The following is a 24744-nucleotide window of genomic DNA, read 5'->3' on the forward strand; positions in this document are numbered from 1 at the left end:
TCAATGATATGCCATTTTTTGTAGAACCCCAAAACACCGTTCAATATCTTTTCTCGCACCCTCTTGATACTTCGCAAATTTCTGTCTTTTATCGTCTATCGGGTGCGGAATAGTTTTAACGATTTTCGAGTACGTTGGGTATATTCCATCTGCAAGGTAGAAACCCCGCCTGTATTCCACCTCCAAAACCGTAAAACTTATGTCTAGACCTGTTCCCGCCACTATATTGTCAAATATTTGTGACTGGTATATGATGTTAAGGTCATTAAGTGAACTAGGTAGACCAAAAGAAGCATGCCAGATCCAGAGATCTTGTGACGCAACAGCCTCTAGAATTATAGTGGGATGACCATGATCTCCCCGGGTATACTGACCTTGCCAAGCAGTAGGACAGTTCTGCCACGACCAGTGCATGCAATCAATGCTCTCGAGCATTCCTGGAAAACCATGTCTTTGTTCGTGTGCTTGATATAATTTTTGAACGTCGTTTGCGTTTGGTTTCCGCATGTATTTCTTGCTATATAATTTGACGACCCATTCGGAAAACCTGTGCATACATTCATGTGTGGTTCTTTCGGACATCCTTAAATACTCGTCCAACGCATCGGGTGCGTACCCATATGCCAGTTGGCGAACGGCCGACGTACATTTTTGTAAAGTAGTGAATCCCCTTTGCCCCCTAGCGTCGTATCGCAGTGTGAAAAACGGATCAGACTGGGCCAAGTCGTCTGCGATACGTAAAAAAAATCAACGACTCATTCGGAACTGACGTCGAAACATCTCGTCCGTGTACACAGGCTCGTCGGCAAAATAATCGGCCACTAGTTTATCGTGAGCGACTATATACTTAATACGAAAAATAAATTAAATTCATTATTAAATTTAAATAAACATACTCTAAAAAAATTAAATTAACTTCTTTGTCTCGGTTTAATTTAGCTCTCCTAGTTCGTCGTTGGGACGACGCTTCAGAGTTTTCATCCTCCTCCATGAACATCTGAGCCGCGTACGTAATGACGTTTTCGAAAAATGCTTCATTCTCACCCGAAGATGACGAATACCACGTTGACGAAGAAGATGAAGACATGACTAATTTTTATAAAAAGTATGAAAGTTGAGAGAGATATGGGGTTGTAGTGGGTAAAAAATGGGATAAAAAGGTTGAGTTATATAAAAATTTGAAAGATTTTAGGTGGGGTTTGAATTATACCCGTTTTTATTAATAAAGGCAATTTTTTTTTTAATTTGTAACGGTCAATGCATGGAAAAAGGGGGGGTTTTTTGTCTTCTGGTGGAGCGGCTCCAACGTCTCAAAAGATACGGAGAGGACGAAGCGGGGGGGGGGGGGGAGGGGGGCAGTGTTTGGACTGTCGCCGGATCAAAATGAAAGGGGGCCGTTCCCTATACCGTCAAGCCTAACTGTATTATGTTTTAACTTGATTTCTTTATTTTGATAACAATTAAATGAAAATATTTGTTTCGTATGACGACAAGAATATAAATCAGTAATGAGTTATTTTTACATGAATGTTTTCATGTTGAGAAAATGGTCATTGTTAGAAACACTAGCCCACCATTTCTAAAGTCTTGGTCATGATCGACCTAATAAAGTAAATCTTAATATCTTTTAATTTATTAGATTATAAGATTTTATTAGATAATATTCAATGGATTCTTGTCTGATTACAGTTAAATACTAATATTTTAATGTGAATATATTATTATTGGATTTTATTAATCTTAAATTTCACCCGTTGACTAATAATAATCCAATCTTTAAATATTCCCTCCAACGATCTCAACTTGTAAGAATTTGACCTCAATTGATTTTTTTCTAACATATAAGAATTTGGATTGCTCAATAGATTCAAATGCACCTGCAACCTCTTTAATTAAATTAACTGCTCATACAGTTAGAAAAGGAACAATAAGGGCCAAATTCTTACGAGTTGGGGTCGTTGGAGAGAATTTTTAGAGTTGGGATTATTATTGGCCGGGGTTGGTTTCGGTACAAACCATATTTATCCTACAAACCGTAAGAACAGATCCCAGCACTTAAAAAAAGTTAGATTAGCACATACTAAAACAATACATACATAAAAGTAGCACTTTTGAATTATATTAGCACATGAAAATTAATATAGATAATTGATTTTAGCACATATGTGAAATGATATCAGCACTTTTTTTATTAGCACGTTGAACGCAAAAGAAAGATCCAAATAAAGAATTATTTGTTTGTTAGCATAATTATAACGAATTCAAGATATTGATATTATTTAGGTTATCATTTTACCATTTCTCTGTAATTGATTGGATACCACATGACACTTTTTAAATAATTCTTACAGTTTGTATACAAAATATGATTTGTATTTGATCTTACTCTATTATCGCCAACATGTCAACAAAATACTATTTCCTCCAATTAGTTTGTAACAGTTCAAATATAATTGCATAAGTAACTTCAGCTTGAATTTCAAAAGAAAAAATAGAGGAAATATTTGAGTTAGTATAACTCGTTTTAATCTAAGTCACGATATTTTTAAATGGACTTAACTAGATGCATACTTTGATGAACTATAAAGTTGTTTAAACTTATAATATATAAGAAAAACTATCCCTCGCGTTGCGGCGCCGACTTTAAACCATGTCTATTAGCAATGTCACATAACCATAATTAACCAGCAAAATCGGAAATGCTCGTATATAAAACCAATAAAAAAGCTAAAAGAAACTCCATTTTTCTTTTAACATTCATATATAAAAATATAAGATAAAGCCTTCAAAAAAGAAGCTTTAAGCTTCCAACTTGTACCATACAAACAAAAGATGCAACTAAAATAAATAAAGCATGATGTACAAGTAACAATGCACAACAATGTTGTAAATTATATAATATATAATATAATATATAATATTCATGCATTAAAACTAAATCAAATTGCACAAATGCTTATATTATTTTTATAATTGAGTAAACTGTCATTTTGGTCCCTGTGGTTTGGGCAGTTTTGCCATTTTAGTCCAAATCTCAAACTTTTTAAATCTGGGTCCCTGTGGTTTGCATTTTGTTGCCATTTTAGTCCAAATCTCAAAAACTCTCATTTTTTACTATTCCAACATCTCTTTTTTGTCTTTTTGTGCAGGAGTAGTTTTGTCCATTTACTTTTCATTAAAACAATTTCTTAATTAAAAAACCCCCAAATAAATACCCCCTATCAATTCTCGTTCCCAGTTACATCATCTTCAACCCTTTTCTCCGATCATCTTCCCCCCTCCCAAATCATCGCCGACGATCTGTAATCTTTCCAAGACGATTCTGATGGACGACAATGGGGATGATTTTAGCTGTTGTGTTCGAAAACAAGGCGTCAATTTTGATCCCCGAAGTAAAATACGGTACGTATTTGTCGTTGATAAGTTGGATTTGAAAACCCTTTTTTCTTATTGAAACTTTTTTTCTTATTCCACAGCAAATCATCCCGAATTATTCACCCTGAAAGTGCACCATGGTGGTGATTTCAATGACGAGGATGATTTTGAATACAGCGGGGGTAAGGTAGACTATGTTGATAATGTGAATTCTGATATGTTTTCATTGATAGTGATGAATGATATGTTGTTAGCATTTGGTTATTCAGAAAAGGATGTTGTGGTTTACCATTTTAGGGTTCCAGGGGAAGATTTAATATTTGGTTTAAGGCCTCTAGGCACTGATAGTGATGTATTGAGAATGATTAGTTATGTTGAAAAAAACAAGTTGCAAGATGTGTATATTCAACATGTTAGCAGGTTTTCAAAAAAGGAAGTTGAAAAGGAACCTGAATATTTAGACCTTAGTGATGAGGGAAGTTATGAGGGTAGTGATCAGAAGGATGAAGACAATGAGGATAGTGATCAGCAGGATGAAGATAGTGAAAGTGAGAGTGTTGATGGTAGTTATGAAGGATCCTGTGAAGGTAGTGCAGGTGAGGGTGAAAAGGCAAAAGGTGTAGAGACCACCCCTAGCAAACGTGTAAAGTTATTTCATAGGAAAAGTGTAAAGGCTAAGAATAGGAAAGATAGAACTGATAAGGTGGGTTAGGATGAGGATGATGAAGATCCAGATTACATCTTTGATAAAGATAATGTAGTGGAAGATTATAGTGTTGATATGAAAGAATATTATGCTGAAGTAGATGCTGACATTAGTGAACAATATGAATAACAAATTGATGTAGATGAGGATGATGAATAGGTTGATTTAGATGGCTTCGAAAGTTTAACTGACTCAGATGGAGACACAGCTCTTGAAAGAGCTTGTAGGAGTGTTAGGAAAGACAAGAGAAGGTCTAAAACATCTGGTGAATGTCCCTTTTATCTTGGCCGGTCATTTCCTGATAAGGACAGTATGAAGATGATGGTCAAGAATCATGCAATTGATATCGGAGACAACTCCATATTACAAGGAATGACAACACTAGATTCCGTGTCATATGTATGGGTGGGATTCCAAAACTGAGTAGTTGTGAAATAAATGCTGGAGGACCCTTTCAACCAACTGCATTTAAGGGTAAATCTGGAAACACCCAAAACGCAACTGGGCCCTCACAAGTGGGAACAACGAATGAAGATGGGCCTAACCCTAAAGTAATTTCACCTTTATAACTGATAGGCAAAAGGTGATGATGTTGAACTAGAACATAATAGTAATTTCACCTTCATAACTGACAGGCAAAAGGTAACTATTGTTCAATGATTTACTTGTTATTTTTGCATTTTCTTATTACAATGTTAACCCATTTTGTAACTATGATGTTAGGGATTAATACCTGCAATATTGAAAGTGTATCCAAGTTCAGAGCACAGATATTGCCTTAGACATATACACGAAAATATGAAATCAAAATGGGGTGGTGATGAATACAAAAACCTGTTGTGGAACTGTGCATCTGCATCAACAGTTCCTGAGTTTGAAAAGGCTATGAAGGCAGTTCTTGATAAGGACAAAGGACTACATGATTGGCTAAAAGAAATTCCAAGGAAACATTGGGCAAAGCGTACTTCACAGGTATGTAATTTACCAGTTGAATTGTTTTCAGTTGACTTGTTTTGATCATGTTAATTAATTGAATTGAACATATTCCAGGCAGGGCTAGGTGTGATATTTTGCTGAATAACATCTGTGAGGTATTCGATAGGCAATTGATACAAGGTAGGGACAAGCCTATAATAACCTGCCTTGAGTATATCAGAGAGTACCTTATGAAGAAGATTCTTGTGGTGAATAACAAGATTGGCAAGTGCAAAGGCCCATTAACACCAGCTGCTACTATTGTGCTTCAAACTGCAAAGACTGAGGCTGCAGAATACACTGTCAGCTGGACTGGAGGAACAAAGTTTCAGGTTAGCACACACTTCAATGACCACCAAGACCAGAGAGTTGTGATATTAGATGTCACACCCCCAAAATCCACCATGCGGAATATCACCGCTTGGAGGCGTGACATGACCAAGATCGAGCCATCAATCATATTGAACAACGTAATTAAGTAAATAAAACCAACCACAATATAATTGGTGACCTAAAGAAGGTAACCGACTTTAAGTTAACAGCGGAAGCATAAAACGTAAGTCCAAAACATAAGTTCATAGTTCATAAGTTTAAAGACCAAAACATAAGTTCCATAAGTTCATAAAGTTTATTTATTAAGCATGGGACATAATAGTCCATATCCCACAACGACCTCCTCCTCGTGCAAGCTCCATAAGCATCTAGCGACCTGTAAGGCATGTAACAACGAGTCAACAACAAAGTTGAGTGAGTTCACGATTGGTTGTATTGTTTTAAGTTGTTTCCGAAAACATAGTTTTTGTTTAGTTGGCTTTCTTGCCGTGGGGGTTACCCCATAGTTGAAAATATGTTTAACCAATTTCTCTTTTCCCTAACCATATTTAGTGGGGGCTTCCCCATGTGAACCACTAGACCGTTATGATATCGACAACTGACGAACAATAGTTGTGCCCTACGTCAATGTGTATCATCATTGACAGTTTGCCATAGTCCATTAGTACACGCCCGTCCGAACGGCACGGTGTGAGGTTTGTTAAACCTAATAGCGCTATTAACTAATGACCCGCTCGCCATCGGCCTCGGCGATTCGATATAAAATGAGGGACTTAATGATAGAGTTTTGTCTAGTAAGTTTTAAGGTTGTTGTCCTACCCAAGGAGGACGAACGTACGTATTCTACCTAAGGAGAATACGCAGGATAAATATTGGCATCCTACCTATGGAGGATGGCGGTACATATCCTACCCAAGGAGGATATGTAGGTTCCGTTTTAGTTTCTTAACCCATTCCCAAACCACCGGGAATCCCATGCCTTCTAGAAAGTGTGAACTCACCTTTGGTTGCTCGGTTTGACTCTCAAAAATAGCTAACAGTCAAGGTCGGTCAATCACGTCCTAATATGATTACCAATTAGTCATTTAGTGGTTTCAAATAGAGCATAAAGTTTCTACACGTATCTACTACATAACATGCATTCACTTTAATAGTTCACGCTCATATAAACATTCCACCTATAGCTACTTAAGAACAAGCATACGATGTTGCACATAATACTTTCATTGACATATAATATGTTAGATTGTCCTCAGATAACATACGCGACATTTAGACACGTAAATTACTACTTATGTCATTTCAGCTTTAATATCCAAAACTGGGTTGTTTTCGTGTATTTTAATAAAATAGTTAACTTACTGCAAAAATTCCCAACTTTTTACAGGAGGTCTTAAACGATCCAAATATTATTGTGTAAAAATCTTGGGATCCAATTCATTATCAATATTTTATAAAAAAAATCATTTACCAGACTGCAATCATATTCGTCACTTTCTGACTGCAGTTCACGGAAAAATTCATTTAAAATTCATCGTAAGTCCGATTGACGAAATTCTAGGGGGAGAATTACAACGACATCAGTGTCCATTTACAGTACAAATTTCATGACCTAATTCTTCACAGATTTCAAGTTATGACGAAAAATATAACACACATTTTCTGCAGTAAAAACGCAGCTTTTGCTGCTGTGAAAAACGACCCTTTAAAAATAGCAAACGAAGTCCAAAAATTATGATTCTAGTGCCATTAGAACTGTATTTTGAAATAGCACGTTATAGACTCAAGAAAATCAGTTTTTCGATAAATATCAATCTGTTTACAGCCAACTGAAGTTGGCTGTAAATGTTTGGACAGAAGTTGTTTTCAGCTTAAAGCGCTCTAATCGCAAATTCTATTTGTTCCGTTAACATGTTTAGTGATCAACAACGATATTTAACATCACTTGCAGCAGGTTACCGTTTATTCAACTTAGATTTATCATGTCAAGTACCATTATCAACATAACAACCTCATACTAGCATTATTTCATCATATTACATCTCTATGTTCAAGATTTATGTGCATGATCTTTAGTGTCCATAAGATTTCATCAAGATATAGCTTTTAACCACTAAAAAAATGAAGTAACAAGAGTGTATAAGAAGCTTACTACTAGCTTGAAGCTAGGAAAGAACAAGATGAGGATTGAGGTGGTTAATAGCACTTGTAAGAGGTCCTTCAACTTCCGATGCTTTCACACTTCCTAACTTAGCTCCTTGCACCTCTAGATCACCTTGGTTTGTAAGAGAAGTAGTTGATAATGGAGGTGTTGTGGTGTGGTGCTTGGGCCGTAGGTTAGAGGAAGGAGGAGAGTGGTGTTTTTGTGTTGAAGGTGATGATGAGAATGTTACTTATAATCTCCAAGTGTTATTAACCAAAGGTTCAAGTGTCCACCAAAGTACAAGCACAATCTCCCCAAGTCCAAGAAAGGATTTCATGGGGATTTTAAGAAGATTACATAAATCTTTGAAGTGGGGCCTATGTGAACCGATTACTTGCAGGGGGGGTTAAGTGCAAATTTGGGGACAAGTAGGTGATTTAGTGGAAGGTTAGGGTGTAGGACTTGTGTTTAGTGTGTTACATGCTTCATGTAATATGTTAGTGTGCTCGGGAACCATAACTAGCTCAGAAAAATAAAAACAATGTTTCTTGCAATATTTTAGTGTTCCGGGTAATGTCCGGTTGTTCGGTTAGACACCGTTCCGTTAAAGTGCTAAGTTATTCCGTTTAATGTCTTTTATGTATCTTTTTATAACACTTTTAATTCCCAATACTTAGGAAAGCATACGGGACTATTTAGTAACTTTTCTGCACAAGACTAGTATGTTTACAAGCACATGTAAATATGACACAGTAATCAGAGAGCAGTTAAGTAATTCAGCACAGACATCAAGCACTTTAATTAACATTAATGAATCATACGAATACATGTAATTATGAGGGTTGTCACATTCTCCCCTTGTTAAGAAAATTTCGTCCCAAAATTTAGCACGTGGTTACTGAGGAAGCTAGTTAAGGTGCGTGGTTTTCCTGGGGTGTCACATCATCCCCGCGTTGGTTTGGAATTTCGTCCCGAAATTATGCAGTAGCTTCAGTCTCAGTAGTGGTTGCACTTTTCTTAAACAACTGGGGTTACTTGAGTTTCATTTGGTCTTCTCGTTCCCAGGTATACTCTGGGCCACGACGGGAATTCCAACGAACTCGGACGAGAGGTATTCTGGTACGCTTGAGAGTCTTAACATCTCGATCAGTAATCTCTACTGGTTCCTCGACGAATCGCATCTGGTCGTCGATAGTGAGCTCCTTGAGAGGAACTATGAGGGTCTCATCTGACAGACACTTCTTCAGATTCGACACATGGAAAACATTGTGAACTCCACTGAGTTCTTCAGGTAGATTCAACTTGTAAGCGACCTTGCCAATTTTCTCAATGATTTCGAACGGTCCGACATTGTGCGGATTGAGTTTGCCTCGTGTGCCAAAACGAACTACACCTTTCCAAGGTGAGACTTTGAGTAGCACTCGATCCCCAACCTGAAACTCGAGTGGTTTCCTTCGCTTATCCGCATAGCTTTTCTGACGGTCACGAGCTGCCGCCATTCGTTGTCGTATCTGAGCAATCCTTTCGGTTGTATCCACTACAAGTTCTGGGCCAGTGATTTGACTGTCACCAACCTCTACCCAACAAAGAGGCGATCGACACTTTCGTCCGTACAATGCCTCGAACGGAGTGGCCTGGATATTGGTGTGGTAACTGTTGTTATACGAAAACTCCACTAACGGGAGGTGTTTTTCCCACCGATTACCAAAGTCAATTACACATGCCCTAAGCATGTCTTCGAGGGTTTGGATAGTGCGTTCAGATTGCCCATCCGTCTGTGGATGATATGCCGTGCTCATGTCTAATCGAGAGCCAAAGGACTTGTGCATAGCTTGCCACAATTCAGATGTAAAACGTGAGTGACGATCACAAATGATGGAGGTTGGAACTCCGTGCCTTGATACTACTTCCTTTAAGTAGATGTCTGCTAGAGTAGAAAACTTATCCGTTTCCTTGATAGCCAGAAAATGTGCAGACTTGGTCAGTCGATCCACGATCACCCAAATGGTGTCATTTCCGCGTTGAGATCTAGGCAGGCCAGTAACGAAATCCATGGAAATTTGCTCCCATTTCCATTTCAGGATCTCTGGTTGTTGAAGTAGGCCTGATGGTTTTCTGATATTCGGTCTTGACTCTCGCACAAGTCAAACATTTGCTAACGTAGGTTGCTATGTGGGCTTTCATGCTAGGCCACCAATACGTAGTCTTGAGATCGTGGTACATCTTATCCAAACCAGGATGTACTGAGTAACGAGACCTGTGTGCTTCATCCATCACAAGTTCGCGTAAGTTTCCGTAAAGTGGAACCCAGATGCGCCCTGTCACATAGTAAGCGTCGTCTTCCTTTTGTTCTAATCGCTACCTCGATCCTCGTAAGGACTCAGCCCTGATGTTCTCTGCTTTCGATGCTTCGACCTGAGCATCACGAATTTGAGCGGGAAGGCTAGAGTGAATGGTAAGCTGTAATACACGTACACGCTTAGGTATAGTATCCTTTCGACTAAGGGCGTCGGCCACAACATTGGCTTTGCCCGGATGGTACTTGATCGCAAATTCGTAGTCGTTCAAGAGCTCGACCCATCGACGTTGTCGCATGTTTAACTCCTTTTGCTTGAAGATATGCTCGAGACTCCTGTGATCGGTGTAAATGGTGTACTTGGTACCGTACAGGTAATGTCTCCATATCTTAAGTGCGAAAACAACCGCTCCCAATTCCAAGCCGTGCGTAGTGTAGTTCCTTTCGTGAACTTTAAGTTGGCGCGATGCGTAGGCAATGACCTTGTCACGTTGCATCAACCCGCAACCAAGTCCTTGGATGGAAGCGTCGCAGTAAACCACAAAATCATTTGTGCCTTCAGGCAATGAGAGGATTGGTGCGCTGCAAAGTCTATCTTTTAAGTGCTGAAACGCGGATTCCTGTGCATCACCCAAACGATAGGTGACACCCTTCTGAGTCAGTGAAGTGAGAGGTTGCGCAATCTTTGAGAAATCCTTGATAAACCTTCTGTAATATCCTGCCAAACCCAAGAATTGGCGGATTTCTGTTGGTGTACTGGGTGCAGGCTAGTTTTTGATCGAGTCAACCTTGGATGGATCAACATGAATCCCATCCTTGTTTACCACATGGCCTAGGAAGTGGACTTCGCAAAGCCAAAAGTTACATTTCGAAAACTTGGCATACAACTGCTCTTTTCGAAGAAGTTCCAGAATAAGCCTCAGGTGTTGCTCGTGTTCCTCCTGACTCTTAGAATAGATCAGGATGTCGTCGATGAAGACTATGACAAATTTATCCAGGTAAGGTTTGCACACTCGGTTCATGAGGTCCATGAAGGTCGCAGGTGCATTCGTTAATCCGAAAGGCATAACCAGAAACTCGTAATGCCCATAACGAGTTCTGAATGCTGTTTTGGAGACGTCCCCCTCTCGGACTCTCAGCTGATGGTATCCCGATCTCAAGTCAATTTTAGAGTAATAGCTCGACCCTTGCAACTGGTCAAATAAGTCGTCTATGCGTGGAAGAGGGTAACGATTCTTCACGGTCACCTTGTTGAGTTCGCGGTAGTCGATACTCATTCTGAAGGTACTGTCTTTCTTCTTCACAAACAAGACTGTAGCTCCCCAAGGCGAAGAGCTAGGACGTATGAAACCCTTTTCCAAGAGTTCTTGTAGTTGCGTGGACAGTTCTTCAAGTTCTGATGGAGCTAGACGATAAGGTGCTCGAGCTGTGGGCGCTGCTCCAGGAGCTAGCTCGATTTGAAATTTCAACTCGACGATGAGGCGGAAGACCAGGTAATTCCTCAGGAAATACCTCAGGAAAGTCGCACACAATAGGAATGTCTTCTATATTCTTTTCTTCCGAGAATGTATCAGAAACGAGGGCTAGAATAGCAGTGTGGCCCTTTCGCAAACACTTCTGGGCCTTGAGGAAGGAGATGATGCCCACGACAGCACCACTCTTATCGCCACGTATTACGAGGGGTTCTTTACCAGAACGAGGGATGCGGACAATCTTCTTGTTGCAAATAATTTCCGCTTGCTGATGAGATAACCAATCCATCCCAATAACAACGTCGAAACTACCCAGAACGATAGGAATAAGATCGATAAAGAAGGTCTGATCAGCTAGGACGAGGTTACAGCCTTTAACTATGTGTGCGGCTTCAAGACTTTTACCGCTTAGTAGTTCTACCATGCGTTTGGTGTTTTAAGGGTAATGGGGTACGCTTAAGCACCTGACAAACTCTTAGGAACACATATCTAACATCGGCACCCGAATCAACTAAAATAGAAACAAAGAAATTGTCTGGTAGGAACTTACCCGCCATAACGTTGGGGTTGTTTCTTTCTTCCTCTTGTCCATTCAGGAACTCATGCTCACCAGTCCTGCGGTTATCCTTATTGTCTCCGTTATTGTTCCCGTTGCCCTGGTTGCCGCTGTTGTCACGATTCTGTCTCATCTGCGGACAGTTCCTCTTGAAGTGGTTTTCAGCACCACATCAAAAACACCCCTTCTTGCTACCCTGCTGCTGTTGCTGGTTCCGGTTTGCAGGATATGGGCTCCTACAGTCTCTAGCCATATGTCCCATCTTCTTGCACCGCTGGCAACACGATCCCGCACATGACCCGCTGTGGTGCCATTGGCACTTGCGGCATCTCGGTTTATTCCCGAGGTATCCCCCCTGATTTTGGTAGTTCAGCCCCTACTGTACTAGTTTCCTGTGCGAGTCCTGTCGTATAGAGCTAGGACCCTCACCTTGGTGATCACCCCAAATATGCTTGTTACTATTAAGAGTGTTTGCATTGGAAAAGTTACGTTTGGGCAACTTGCCCTCTTCCACCGCCTGATCGGTGAGCTGGTGCGCCAAACGAACGACTTGCTGGATTGTGGAAAGGTTGGCAGCAATTACAGACCCTTGGATTTCCGGGACTAAGCGTCTGAGGTATAGCTTGATTCGTCTAGATATGGGTTGTGACAAGTTAGGACATAAGGCAGCCAAGTCGTTGGACCTCTTTGTGTACGCCTCAATCTCTGATCCTTCCATCTTCAACCCATAATACTCTATTTCTAGTTTCAGAATGTCGTCCAGGTGGCAGAATTCTTCCTTAATCAAATCCTTGAAGTCGCTCCAGAAGGTGGCATTCGCGTCTGCCAACCCGAGCATCCGAACTTGTGCGTTCCACCAAGAACACGCTTTCCCTTGCAGCATGCCAGTAGCGTACTCTACACGTTTGCTGGCAGGGCTTTCACTCTCTTCGAATGTATATTCGATTCTCCGGATCCAGTGTAGAAGGCCAATTGCCCCTCCAGTGCCGTCAAAAGTGGGAGGTTTGCACTCCAAGAATGCCCTGAAGGTGCCCATGCGTGTTTGAGGGTGCATGGGTTGACTCCCTGTTTGGGTTGCTAAGGCTTCAGCAATCCGTTCGTTAATCAAAGTCGTCAGCTGACCCTGAGTCAAGTTGAGACGCCCACTCATGATCTTCACATCGAGGGAAACACAGGTAAGAAAGGTGTCGCAAAGTGCGCAAGTGTGGAGTGACAGAAGAGAGCAAACACACAGGGTTTCAAGCAATAGTTGTTGCGCTAATTAAGCATACCATGATCAAATATACTACTTAAACTAACATGCAGGCAATACAAACATAACCCATATTACCTATAATGTTGAGTTCTTGCACGTGGAGCGAAGCGTCGTTGTGGATCGTTGAGCACTGTACAGGTTATAGTCTGGTTTTATCAAAAAGCTTTTCCCCTTTTTAAAACCAAGTTCACCATAACCAATGGCTCTGATACCAATCTGTCACACCCTCAAAATCCACCATGCGGAGTATCACCGCTTGGAGGCGTGACATGACCAGGATCGAGCCACCAATCATATTGAACAACGTAATTAAGTAAATAAAACCAACCACAATATAATTGGTGACCTAAAGAAGGTAACCGACTTTAAGTTAACAGCGGAAGCATAAAACGTAAGTCCAAAACATAAGTTCATAGTTCATAAGTTTAAAGACCAAAACATAAGTTCCATAAGTTCATAAAGTTTATTTATTAAGCACGGGACATAATAGTCCATATCCCACAACGACCTCCTCCTCGTGCAAGCTCCATAAGCATCTAGCGACCTGTAAGGCATGTAACAACGAGTCAACAACAAAGTTGAGTGAGTTCACGATTGGTTGTATTGTTTTAAGTTGTTTCCGAAAACATAGTTTTTGTTTAGTTGGATTTCTTGCCGTGGGGGTTACCCCATAGTTGAAAATATGTTTAACCAATTTCTCTTTTCCCAAACCATATTTAGAGGAGGCTTCCCCATGTGAACCACTAGACCATTACGATATCGACAACTGACGCACAATAGTTGTGCCCTACGTCAATGTTTATCATCATTGACAGTTTGCCATAGTCCATTAGTACACGCCCGTCCGAAACGGTGTGAGGTTTGTTAAACCTAATAGCGCTATTAACTAATGACCCGCTCGCCATCGGCCTCGGCGATTAAGTCGATATAAAATGAGGGACTTAATGATAGAGTTTTGTCTAGTAAGTTTTAAGGTTGTTTTCCTACCCAAGGAGGATGAACGTACGTATTCTACCCAAGGAGAATACGCAGGATTAATATTGGCATCCTACCTATGGAGGATGGCGGTACATATCCTACCCAAGGTGGATATATAGGTTCCGTTTTAGTTTCTTAACCCATTCCCAAACCACCGGGAATCCCATGCCTTGTAGAAAGTGTGAACTCACCTTTGGTTGCTCGGTTTGACTCTCAAAAATAGCAAACAGTCAAGGTCGGTCAATCACGTCCTAATATGATTACCAGTTAGTCATTTAGTGGTTTCAAATAGAGCACAAAGTTCCTACACGTATCTACTACATAACATGCACTCACTTTAATAGTTCACGCTCATATAAACATTCCACCTATAGCTACTTAAGAACAAGCATACGATATTGCACAAAATACTTTCATTGACATATAGTATGTTAGATAATCCTCAGATAACATACTCGACATTTAGACACGCAAATTACTACTTATGTCATTTCAGCTTTAATATCCAAAACTGGGCTATTTTCGGGCAGTTTAATAAAATAGTTAACTTACTCCAAAAATTCCCAACTTTTTACAGGAGGTCTTAAACGATCCAAATATTATTGTGTAAAAATATTGGGATCCAATTCATAACAATAATTTATAAAAAATCATTTACCGGACTGCAATCAGATTCGTCACTTTCTAACTGCAGTCCACGGAAAAATTCATTTAAAATTCATCATAAGTCCGATTGACGAAATTCCAGTGGGAGAATTACAATGACATCAGTGTCCATTTACAGTACAAATTTCATGACCTAATTCTACACAGATTTCAAGTTATGACAAAAAACAGTACACACATTTTCTGCAGTAAAAACGCAGGTTTTGCTGCTGTGAAAAACGACCCTGTAAAAATAGCAAACGAAGTCCAAAAATTATGATCCTAGTGCCATTAGAACCGTATTTCGAAATAGCACGTTATAGACTTAAGAAAATTAGTTTTTCGATAAATATAGATCTGTTTACAACCAACTGAAGTTGGCTTTAAATGTTTGGACAGAAACTGTTTTCTGCTTAAAGCGCTCTAATCGCAAGTTCTATTTGTTCCGTTAACATGTTTAGTGATCAACAACGATATTTAACATCACTTGCAGCAGGTTACCGTTTATTCAACTCAGATTTATCATGTCAAGTACCATTATCAACATAACAACCTCATACTAGCATTATTTCATCATATTACATTTCTATGTTCAAGATTTATGTGCATGATCTTTAGTGTCCATAAGATTTCATCAAGATATAGCTTTTAACCACTAAAAACATGAAGTAACAAGAGTGTATAAGAAGCTTACTACTAGCTTGAAGTTAGGGAAGAACAAGATGAGGATTGAGGTGGTTAATAGCACTTGTAAGAGGTCCTTCAACTTCCGATGCTTTCACACTTCCTAACTTAGCTCCTTGCACCTCTAGATCACCTTGGTTTGTAAGAGAAGTAGTTGATAATGGAGGCGTTGTGGTGTGGTGCTTGGGCTGTAGGTTAGAGGAGGGAGGAGAGTGGTGTTTTTGTGTTGAAGGTGATGATGAGAATGTTACTTATAATCTCCAAGTGTTATTAACCAAAGGTTCAAGTGTCCACCAAAGTACAAGCACAATCTCCCCAAGTCCAAAAAAGGATTTCATGGGGATTTTAAGAAGATTACATAAATCTTTGAAGTGGGGCCTATGTGAACCGATTACTTGCAGGGGGGGTTAAGTGCAAATTTGGGGACAAGTAGGTGATTTAATGGAAGGTTAGGGTGTAGGACTTGTGTTTAGCGTGTTACATGCTTCATGTAATATGTTAGTGTGCTCGGGAACCAAAACTAGCTCAGAAAAATAAAAACAATGTTTCTTGCAATATTTTAGTGTTCCGGGTAATGTCCGGTTGTTCGGTTAGATATTGTTCCGTTAAAGTGCTAAGTTATTCCGTTTAATGTCTTTTATGTATCTTTTTGTAACACTTTTAATTCCCAATACTTAGGAAAGCATACAGGACTATTTAGTAACTTTTCTGCACAAGACTAGTATGTTTACAAGCACATGTTAATATGACACAGTAATCAGAGAGCAGTTAAGTAATTCAGCACAGACATCAAGCACTTTAATTAACATTAATGAATCGTACGGATACATGTAATTATGAGGGTTGTCACATGAAAGAACATGCTCTTGTAGGAGATGGGATCTAACATGCATCCCATGTAGACATGCAGTGGCATGTATATGTAACATGGGATTGCATGGTAAATGTGAAGGAGTTCCTGAAAAATGGGTACATCCAGTGTATTGGGTTGAGGTTTACAAGCATAATGTAGAACCAGTTAATGGCAGTGATTTGTGGCCTAAATTTGCATGCCCAACCACTTTGATCCCTCCAAAGTATCATGTCAAAATTGGGAGACCAAAAAAGAAACGAAAGAAGTCTGCACAGGAGATTGCAGAGGCTAAAGTTGCAGCTTCAAAGGAAAAAAAGAAGGCAAAATGTGTAGAAGCTGTTGAGAATGTCAGCAACATGATCCCTGCAACTGGTAAGTTGCCAAGGAAGGGGGGCTCTGTGACATGTAAAATCTGCAAGGGTGTGGGGCATAACAAGAGAACTTGTGGCAAGTCTAGAAGGAATGGTGCACAAGCACAAGCACAGGCAGGGGCACAAGGTCAGGGGGGGCACAGGCTTAGGTTGAATGTTCAAGCACAGGCTTAGGTTGACTACAGTTGACATTTTTGCATTTTGTGTCAAACTGTGATGTTTACAGTTTGTAACAAACTGTTTTGGTACATTAGTTCATGCCAAACTGCTTAACTTTTAGTGTTAATGGTTGTTTGGTACTTATATTTTGGTAGGATGAAAGTGTTTACGCATGTTTGGTATTGAACTTTTATTTTGGTTGGATGAAAGTGTTTATGAAAGTGCTTAACTTTGGCTGCACATTTGTTATGTTAAACTGTTATTTGGTATTTGACTGCATATTTGGTACACATTTGGTGCACATTTGGCTCACATATGTTAAACTGCATATTTGGTATTTGGCTGCATATTTGGTACAAATTTGGTGCACATTTGGCTGCACATTTGGTATGTCAAATTTGGTATGACAAACTGTTAGTGTCATAAGACATTAGATGCACAACACATTAGATGCACATGTCGGCACATTTCGGTACATTGTCATAAGACATTAGATGCACAACACATTAGATGTACATGTCGGCACATTTTGGCACATTTTGGTTATAACAATCCAGCACTAAACATTAGATGCACAAGACATGTATTGGTAAATAAGTAAGATGATTTATTACAAAAGCCCCAAACTTTCCATTACATACTTACAAAACAACCATATTAGCGGGTCGATAGTACAGACCAAACTTACAAAATCCCAACAAAAGTCAAACCCTAACCAGACTTCAAACCCTAACCAGACTTAACATAGTAGACCATGAACAAGAAAAAACTGAAACCTAAGATAACTTTTAGCATCTTCTTCTCCTGTAACAATTTTTTAGCTTCTTCTTTAAGCTTCATGTTCCGAGCAAACATCTGTCTTGCATTCTCTTCATGCCGCTTAATGGTGTCCAACAGTGCAGGAATCATCACAGCCGGGTTCTCAATCTTCGGTGGCTTAGCCCAAGCAACGAATCCACAACTTGATGGTTTGTTGCACCGGTGAAAACGACGACCTAGGTTATGTGTTGTCCATGAGGTTTTCAGTGAGGCTGAGGCTCCACATGTGCAAACCACCATTGTCGTTGCTTCGATCTCCTATGGGTTAGGGTTTTAGTTGGGGAAGATGATGTGCCGATCTATTGTGGGTTAGGTTTTTTTTTTTGGGTTGATCTCTAGTTAGGGTTTTATTTGAGAGGTTGAAGATGATGAAAATGGGGAACGAGAACCGATAGGGAGGGTATTTATTTGGGTTTTTTAATTAAGAAATTGTTTTAGTGAAAAATAAATGGACAAAACTACCTCTGCACAAAAAGACAAAAAAGGTATGTTGGAATAGTAAAAAATGAGACTTTTTGAGATTTAGACTAAAATGGCATCAAAATGCAAACCACAGAGACTCAGATTTAAAAAGTTTGGGATTTGGACTAAAATGGAAAAACTGCCCTAACCACAGGGACCAAAATGGCAGTTTACTCTTTATAATTTTTAGCTTAAAACTGGAGTTAATTGCCAAAATCGTCCCTGAGGTTTGGGCAGGTTTGCCATTTTCGTCCAAAATGACACTTTTGTACCAAATTGCCCCCAACGTTTGTAACTTTTTGCCATTTTCATCCAAACCACTAACTTAGTTTATTTTTCTGTTAAGTTGAGGATATTTGGATGAAATTAACAGCCTAGTAGATCCCGGTTCCATAATAATTAATAAACATAATAAAGTCACTACTATAATAAATCAGGAATCCAGTCTAAGCAGTTGTTTCCCTCAACTGGGTTAAACCCAAATTAATTCGTGCTTAGTTAATTAATTTAATTTAATTTGCAATTTTAGGATATTTAGAAACCCCCCCCCCTCAAATATAAAAATGGTTAGTGTCGTGTCCGTGTCAGTCTATGTCTAGATAGAGTTTAGTTGACGTAATTAGAGAGTCTTGTGGGTTCGATACTCGGACTTACTGTAGCTATACTGCATTGATCGGTACACTTGCAAGTTGTGTGGTTTAGTTTTAGATCGAGTCTAAGTCTATAAATTTAAAGCTTAGAGTGTCTAAATTAGGTTAATTTTAGTAGTTTTTATTTGACCACTTTTAGCACATCAGGGGCAATTAGATATAAACGCAATTAAGACACACTTAATCTAATCCTTAGACAATATGGGAACCCACCATGACTTTTATGACCTACTTCTCCATGTGGGCCGTATCCCCCCCCCCCCCACACCTTCCTTCTTCTTTTGGCTTGTAAGAAAAAGATTCAAGGCATGGTTGGAAAATTAAATATATATGAAGTTCAATGATTTAGATGGAAGATATTTTTAGAGATCTTGCATACAACAACACTTATGATTTTTACCATTTTTAGAGATCTTGCACACAACACCACTTATCATTGCATTTGCGTTAATGAGATGTTAAATTTTCTACTTGCAAATATGATTGTGCAGGGGGTACTTTACATAGTTGCTTGTAATAACACTATCTGACATTGCAAATAATATTAGTCAGTGTTCCCTGAAATATAGAGGCTGATGAATCCTTTTGCAGCCTTGTTACAAATGCAAAAGCTGCTATCAAGTTTTTTATATGTGTCACACCCCGAAATATCAGAGCATTGGCGTGACTGGACTGGTATCTTCATTGCACAGCGGAAGCAAAAACAGCTAAGACTTCTAAACAGAGAACGCCCTCTAAGTACTCGACTCTTCATGGTTCTCCTATTCCAACTGTTCCTTAACTTTGAAATGCAATCTGAGAAAGAAACATGCGAAAAATCAACATAAAGTTGAGCGAGTTCATAGTTTGTTTGTAAAAGATTTGAAATAAATATTTTTGAAGAAACCGGTTTTTGAAGTATTGTTGAGAAAACGAATTTAAAATCATTTTCTTGTACAGATCATGTATTCTTGTATAAATCATGTATTCTTATATGTATCATGTATTCACTGTATAAATCACGTATTCTTGTATGTATCATGTTTTCATGTATAAATCATGTTTTCTTATATGTATCATGTTGTTAATGGGTTGCAAGGCCATTAACATGTGACACGACATAGGAAGTCACCAAACCTTAGGCATTTTCTAGTTGGCATATTCTGAGACACAAAAGCACTGCTTGGTACTCGTTCTCACCAAGAGTGAGGCTGCCCGACACCCGTTAGATCTAACCTTTTGTTCTGCGGTCTAGGTATATTGTTGATTAATGGTGCTTATATACCCTATTCGTGACACGATTTCTCGTATCATTTCTTATAACGCATCATACTTGGTTCTCGTTCTCACCAAGTGCGCTTCTTGTATTCTTATATCACCTCACACTTGGTACTCGTTCTCACCAAGTGTGCTTCTTGTATTTTGTATTCTCAATTCTTGTATCTCTTTGTACTTGTATTTTCTCGTAGTTTAGAAAACTAGAATTCATGTGTATGCATGTTTCGAAAAATACGCTTGTTTGAAAAACCGGTATAGAACATAAGCTTTTCGTAAACCATTTGTGTCAGTTAAAACTTGCTTGTAAAATGGTTTAGAAATATGAAATTCATGTATGCTTTGCAAAAAGTGCATGTCTTTCCACCCCGAAAACATTTAGAAAAATATAAAACTGTAAAAAGGTGGGGTTATGAACTCACATGAATATTCCTGTGCAAAGCTAGTTAAATACGACTTCGCGATGTCGTTTCCAAGACGAGACTTGCTAGCGTGCATTCTACAATATTCCTAACATGGAATATCTAATAAGTTTCTAAGCAAAAACGGTAACTACGTGTTATCGAGCTCTACCGAATCGTTAACTGAACGATTTGACGTAAGTTGTTAACTTAATGAAAATGATTAAGCTATATTCGTTTAGCTTTGTTTTGTGAAGTCGTATGTTGATATATAGGAATATTCGCATGAAAGTAATATATAATAGACTCGTATTATATATCGCGTCTTGAAAATTATCAAAATATGTGCATATGCCGTTTAGGCGTTTGATATAAATATAAAAGAGTTATACTCATTCTACAAAAGAATCGTCGAGTTGTATTTGAGAATAAATATATAACTATATTTATTTTTATAAAAAGGAGTCGTGTTCTTTGTCGTTTGTAAATAAATATAATCTATATTTATTATTATAGAAAGAGGTTGTGTAGTATGCTATTTGAAACAAATATATAACTATATTTGTTCTATGAAACAATCTCGTATTGTTCGATTTTTGAAATAAATATAAACTATATTTATTTTTACGAAACAATTTCGTATTGTTTGATACTCGAAGGGATTGTCGAAAGGAATAAAAGAATTGAAAATACTATTTCACGTTTTATTTCATAAAAGCATTGTCGAAGTAATATCCAAATTGTCGTTTTGTTTGATGTTCGAAATAAAATCTGTATTTTTTTTTATAAAAGGATACGAGTTAACGACGTTCGAAATAAATATAACATTATATTTATTTGTAAAAGCGTTTGGAAATATTAAGGTTTGAAATATTATAAACTCGAATTCCATTAAGTGTCGTTTTTGAAATATAATACGTGTCGTGTTTACGGATTTTTATGAAAATCGGGCAGAATTTCCCCTGTTTTTGGACGCCCCCGACAACACAAGTTGTCGTTATTTTTCAAAATTCAGCAATTTTCCAATTCACAACATATATATATATATATATATATATATATATATATATATATATATATATAACTAAATTATATGATCAAGATAATATGTAAATCCAATTGATATTTTGTAAGAGTTTCATTATTCGATACGATTTTGAGAGCTCGATTTCGCGTATTTAATCAAACTATATAGAAACATAATTATTAAACGCAGCGTTTACTTTTACCAAGTCTTCGTGTCGGACATCGAGTCGCTTGACTGAGTTGACCGAGTCAACTCACTGTTGACCAGGTTTGACCGAGTCAACTCGGTTTGACCGAGTCACCCGAACCGAACCAGCTGACCTTGTTGACTGCCTTACTGGAACCCGTTGACCCGAGCCGTTGACCAGCTTGACTAATCTTAACCGTTGACCTGAACCGTTGACCGAACCCAAATGTGAATCTGGCCCTCTTGCCCACTATTGACTGTTGTTTACCGACCCGAGACCCGAAACCGAGTTCACCATCGTCCAGATCAAGATTCCCCCCAAAAAAATAAAAGCTTTAGCCACTGTGTAACATCACTGTGTTAACCCGAAACAGAAAAAGAAAGAAAGCACACTCATCGAAGTTTGTCGGGTGAAGACGGCTGCCATCGCTGCCGTGAAACCTACCGGAGAAATCACGTCATCATCACCATCTTCAGATTTGAGAAAAATAAAAGAGATAAGAAGTGATTACCGGAATAACTCGTCGGATAAAGACATAGCCCGCCGGACCTTGACACCGTCCGCCGGTCCGAGACGTCGACTGCTGGTCCGAGACAAAAACCACCGGTCACCTCCACCATCGTCGGTCCTCTCTCTCTCTTCTCGGTCTCTTTCTCTCGGTCTTTCTCTCTCGTCTCGTCTCACCGCCGCACCACCACCGGTTAATGGTGGTGGTGGTCTGTTTCGGAAACGCAAAAGGGGGTGGGGGGTGTAGATCGAAGGAGAACAAGGGTGAAGGAGAGGTGTGTGACCGGAGAAGGGTTTGCCGGAGCTCCGCCACCGGCGGCGGCGGCGCCGCGCCGGCCGGCTCCGCCGGTTGAATATCGCCGGAGAGTGAGAGAGACATTGGTTGGGTGTGTGAGTGTTTGTCTGTGTTCTGTTGTTTGCAGTAAATGAGGATTTGTCAAACTTGGGTATTTATAATAAGAACTCGGTTAGTGGGCTTTGGGCTTGGGCCCAGGGCCCACAAGCCTACTCTCGTGTTTAAGAGGCCCGAAGTTCTCACGAGACCCATTATCGAAAGCCCGAACGCTCCGTAACATCGTAAATTAAAGTTTTAGATTTAAAACTATACAAAATAATGTTGGCTTTTGTCGTTGTCACGTTCGTTCGCCGATTAAAATAAAAATTGACGAAAAATCACGTTTAATTGTCATTTTGACCGTTTTTCAACCCGGTTTCGCCCACGAATTTAGATAAATTTAATTAGGAATTAAATATACCGTAAAATTTTAATATTTGTCGGCGTTGTCAGTATTTTGTACGGTATCAGTTCGTTGTCATTTGATGTTCCGCAGATTCCACGCGAATCTTCATACGCGTACTGTATAGCTGAACAAACGTTCCTGGGCACTCCAAGGGCCTGGTTAAGTTAATTAGCGTCGTAAACACTATTTATTATCGTGTTAATCGCCTATTAATCGCGTAATTATGAGCCGTAAATTACCGGTTGTCACAATATGGACATGAAAGTATATTTAAATGGTGTTTAGCACTCCACTCCACTCCACTCTCACACTTCAAATTTTCAACCTCAATTTCCAACATAACACGCATCATTTAATCTTTTTTACTCTTTTCTTCGATTTCAACAAATCTTTTCAACAATCAGTAAGCAAATACGCAAATTTAGCCCTAGATAATCAGTAAGCAAATACACAATGGTTCTCCAATTCCAGATCAGCGTTGTTTATCACCCCGTGTGAGCATTGGAAGCCCGACAAACAGTCTTGCAATTAGTCAGCAGTCATTACCTCTTAATGAACTCGAATTCACGAAATGATGAGTAATGTAAGGAGAAGAGTTGGGATTCAAGGGTTTAGACGCCATGTCGCATGAAGATGGGTACAGATACCACCAAGGGGTTAATAGATATCCATCAAGCTCAAAAAGAAAACTTGTGTTCAAGGGGTCTTGTGTACTTGGTTTCAAGTGCAATCTTGGATGAATCATTGACGTATTATCTCTTGCTTTTCCCGAATGCATCTCTGTCTTGCAGGTATAACACATAGTCAATGTAGTAACATGTGATGTCACACCCCCAAAATCCACCAGCAGAGTACCACTGCTTGGAGGCGTGACATGACCAGGATCAAGCCACCAATCATATAGAACAACGTAAATAGTAAAAGTAAATGTAATTTTAACCAAACCAATCCATATGAAAGGTGTTCAAAACATAAGTATAAATTCAACGTTTAGCGGAAGCATATGAGTAAAAGCCCAACATAAGTAAAGTATGAAATGTCAAATTCACGATCCTTGTCCACAACGACCGCGCCTCCCAGTGCAAGCTCCATGAATACCTAACGACCTGCAAGGCATGTAACAGAGAGGCAACAACTAGTTGAGCGAGTTCACAGTAAGTAAGTTCGTAATAGTAAGTTTGTTTCGTAACGTGTGGCTCTACTAGGCCGATAGTATGTTCTATTAGTGGGGGCTTCCCATAGTTGCATATACACTAGACTACTTGTAACCATAAGTGTTCTTCTTAACCCGAGAACAGTAGTACGTACAAGGTTTACGTAGGTTTTACGTAAGTGTCCTTCTCAACCCGAGGACAGTGGTACGCGGGGGTTTACGTAGGTTTTACGTAAGTTCCTGTCATAACCCGAGGCAGTAGTGAGTACAAGTTTATGTAGGTTTTACGTAAGTGTCCTTCGCAACCTGAGGACAGTGATGAGTACAAGTATACGTAGGTTTTACGTATGTATCCTTCGCATCCGAGGACGATGGTAGATAGTCTAGTAACAGTGTAAGTACAATCCCATTCCTTCAATCCCATTCCCAACCCCGGGAATCCCATGCCTTGGTAAGAGTGTGAACTCACCTTAGCAGATACACAGAAAGGTCAAGTCTAGTTGCTAGTGGTCAACCACGTCCTAACATGGTTACCATACAAGTTAGGTTTTAGTTTCGAGTATTGCACGTACGTATCACACAAGTTAACATATAAGGGACACATATAGATCATGGCAAACACATAATAGTCAAGAACATAGCATTTTCACACTTGTACGATTTAAGATGTATTGGGTCGAACCTTTTGTGAAGTTCACTAACATACCCCAACTAAACTCTTCGGCCCAACATGTTGTGCGGTC

The 24744-nt window shown here is 39.2% G+C and overlaps 3 protein-coding genes across 3 annotated transcripts; all 3 read right to left on the bottom strand.

Annotated features, from left to right (window-relative positions):
* LOC110900936 lies at positions 1 to 1087 on the bottom strand. Its single transcript, XM_022147793.1, has 3 exons — positions 917 to 1087; positions 771 to 846; positions 1 to 728 (listed from the first exon to the last, which is right to left on the bottom strand). The coding sequence occupies exons 1-3, from the start codon at positions 1085 to 1087 to the stop codon at positions 1 to 3; spliced, it is 975 nt and encodes a 324-aa protein (XP_022003485.1).
* A 16443-nt stretch (positions 1088 to 17530) lies between these two features.
* Positions 17531 to 17860, bottom strand: LOC110900935. Its single transcript, XM_022147792.1, has one exon. The coding sequence runs from the start codon at positions 17858 to 17860 to the stop codon at positions 17531 to 17533; it is 330 nt and encodes a 109-aa protein (XP_022003484.1).
* A 3624-nt stretch (positions 17861 to 21484) lies between these two features.
* Positions 21485 to 22655, bottom strand: LOC110900934. Its single transcript, XM_022147791.1, has 3 exons — positions 22647 to 22655; positions 22113 to 22549; positions 21485 to 22041 (listed from the first exon to the last, which is right to left on the bottom strand). The coding sequence occupies exons 1-3, from the start codon at positions 22653 to 22655 to the stop codon at positions 21936 to 21938; spliced, it is 552 nt and encodes a 183-aa protein (XP_022003483.1). The 3' UTR covers positions 21485 to 21935.
* Between the last annotated feature and the right edge of the window lie 2089 nt (positions 22656 to 24744).

The sequence above is a fragment of the Helianthus annuus genome, chromosome 13 (assembly GCF_002127325.2).
Source record: "Helianthus annuus cultivar XRQ/B chromosome 13, HanXRQr2.0-SUNRISE, whole genome shotgun sequence".
NCBI classification, from domain to species: Eukaryota; Viridiplantae; Streptophyta; class Magnoliopsida; order Asterales; family Asteraceae; genus Helianthus; species Helianthus annuus.

Excerpts from the sequence above, each read along its gene's own strand:
- LOC110900934 (XM_022147791.1), bottom strand. Across the intron at positions 22,042-22,112 it reads TTATCCGACGAGTTATTCCG|GTTTCACGGCAGCGATGGCA; the intron begins GTAATCACTTCT and ends TTTCTCCGGTAG.
- LOC110900936 (XM_022147793.1), bottom strand. The coding sequence starts at position 1,087 with ATGTCTTCATCTTCTTCGTCAACGTGGTATTCGTCATCTTCGGGTGAG. Across the intron at positions 847-916 it reads AATTAAACCGAGACAAAGAA|TATATAGTCGCTCACGATAA; the intron begins GTTAATTTAATT and ends TTTCGTATTAAG. Across the intron at positions 729-770 it reads CACGGACGAGATGTTTCGAC|ACGACTTGGCCCAGTCTGAT; the intron begins GTCAGTTCCGAA and ends TACGTATCGCAG.
- LOC110900935 (XM_022147792.1), bottom strand. The coding sequence starts at position 17,860 with ATGGTGGTTTGCACATGTGGAGCCTCAGCCTCACTGAAAACCTCATGG.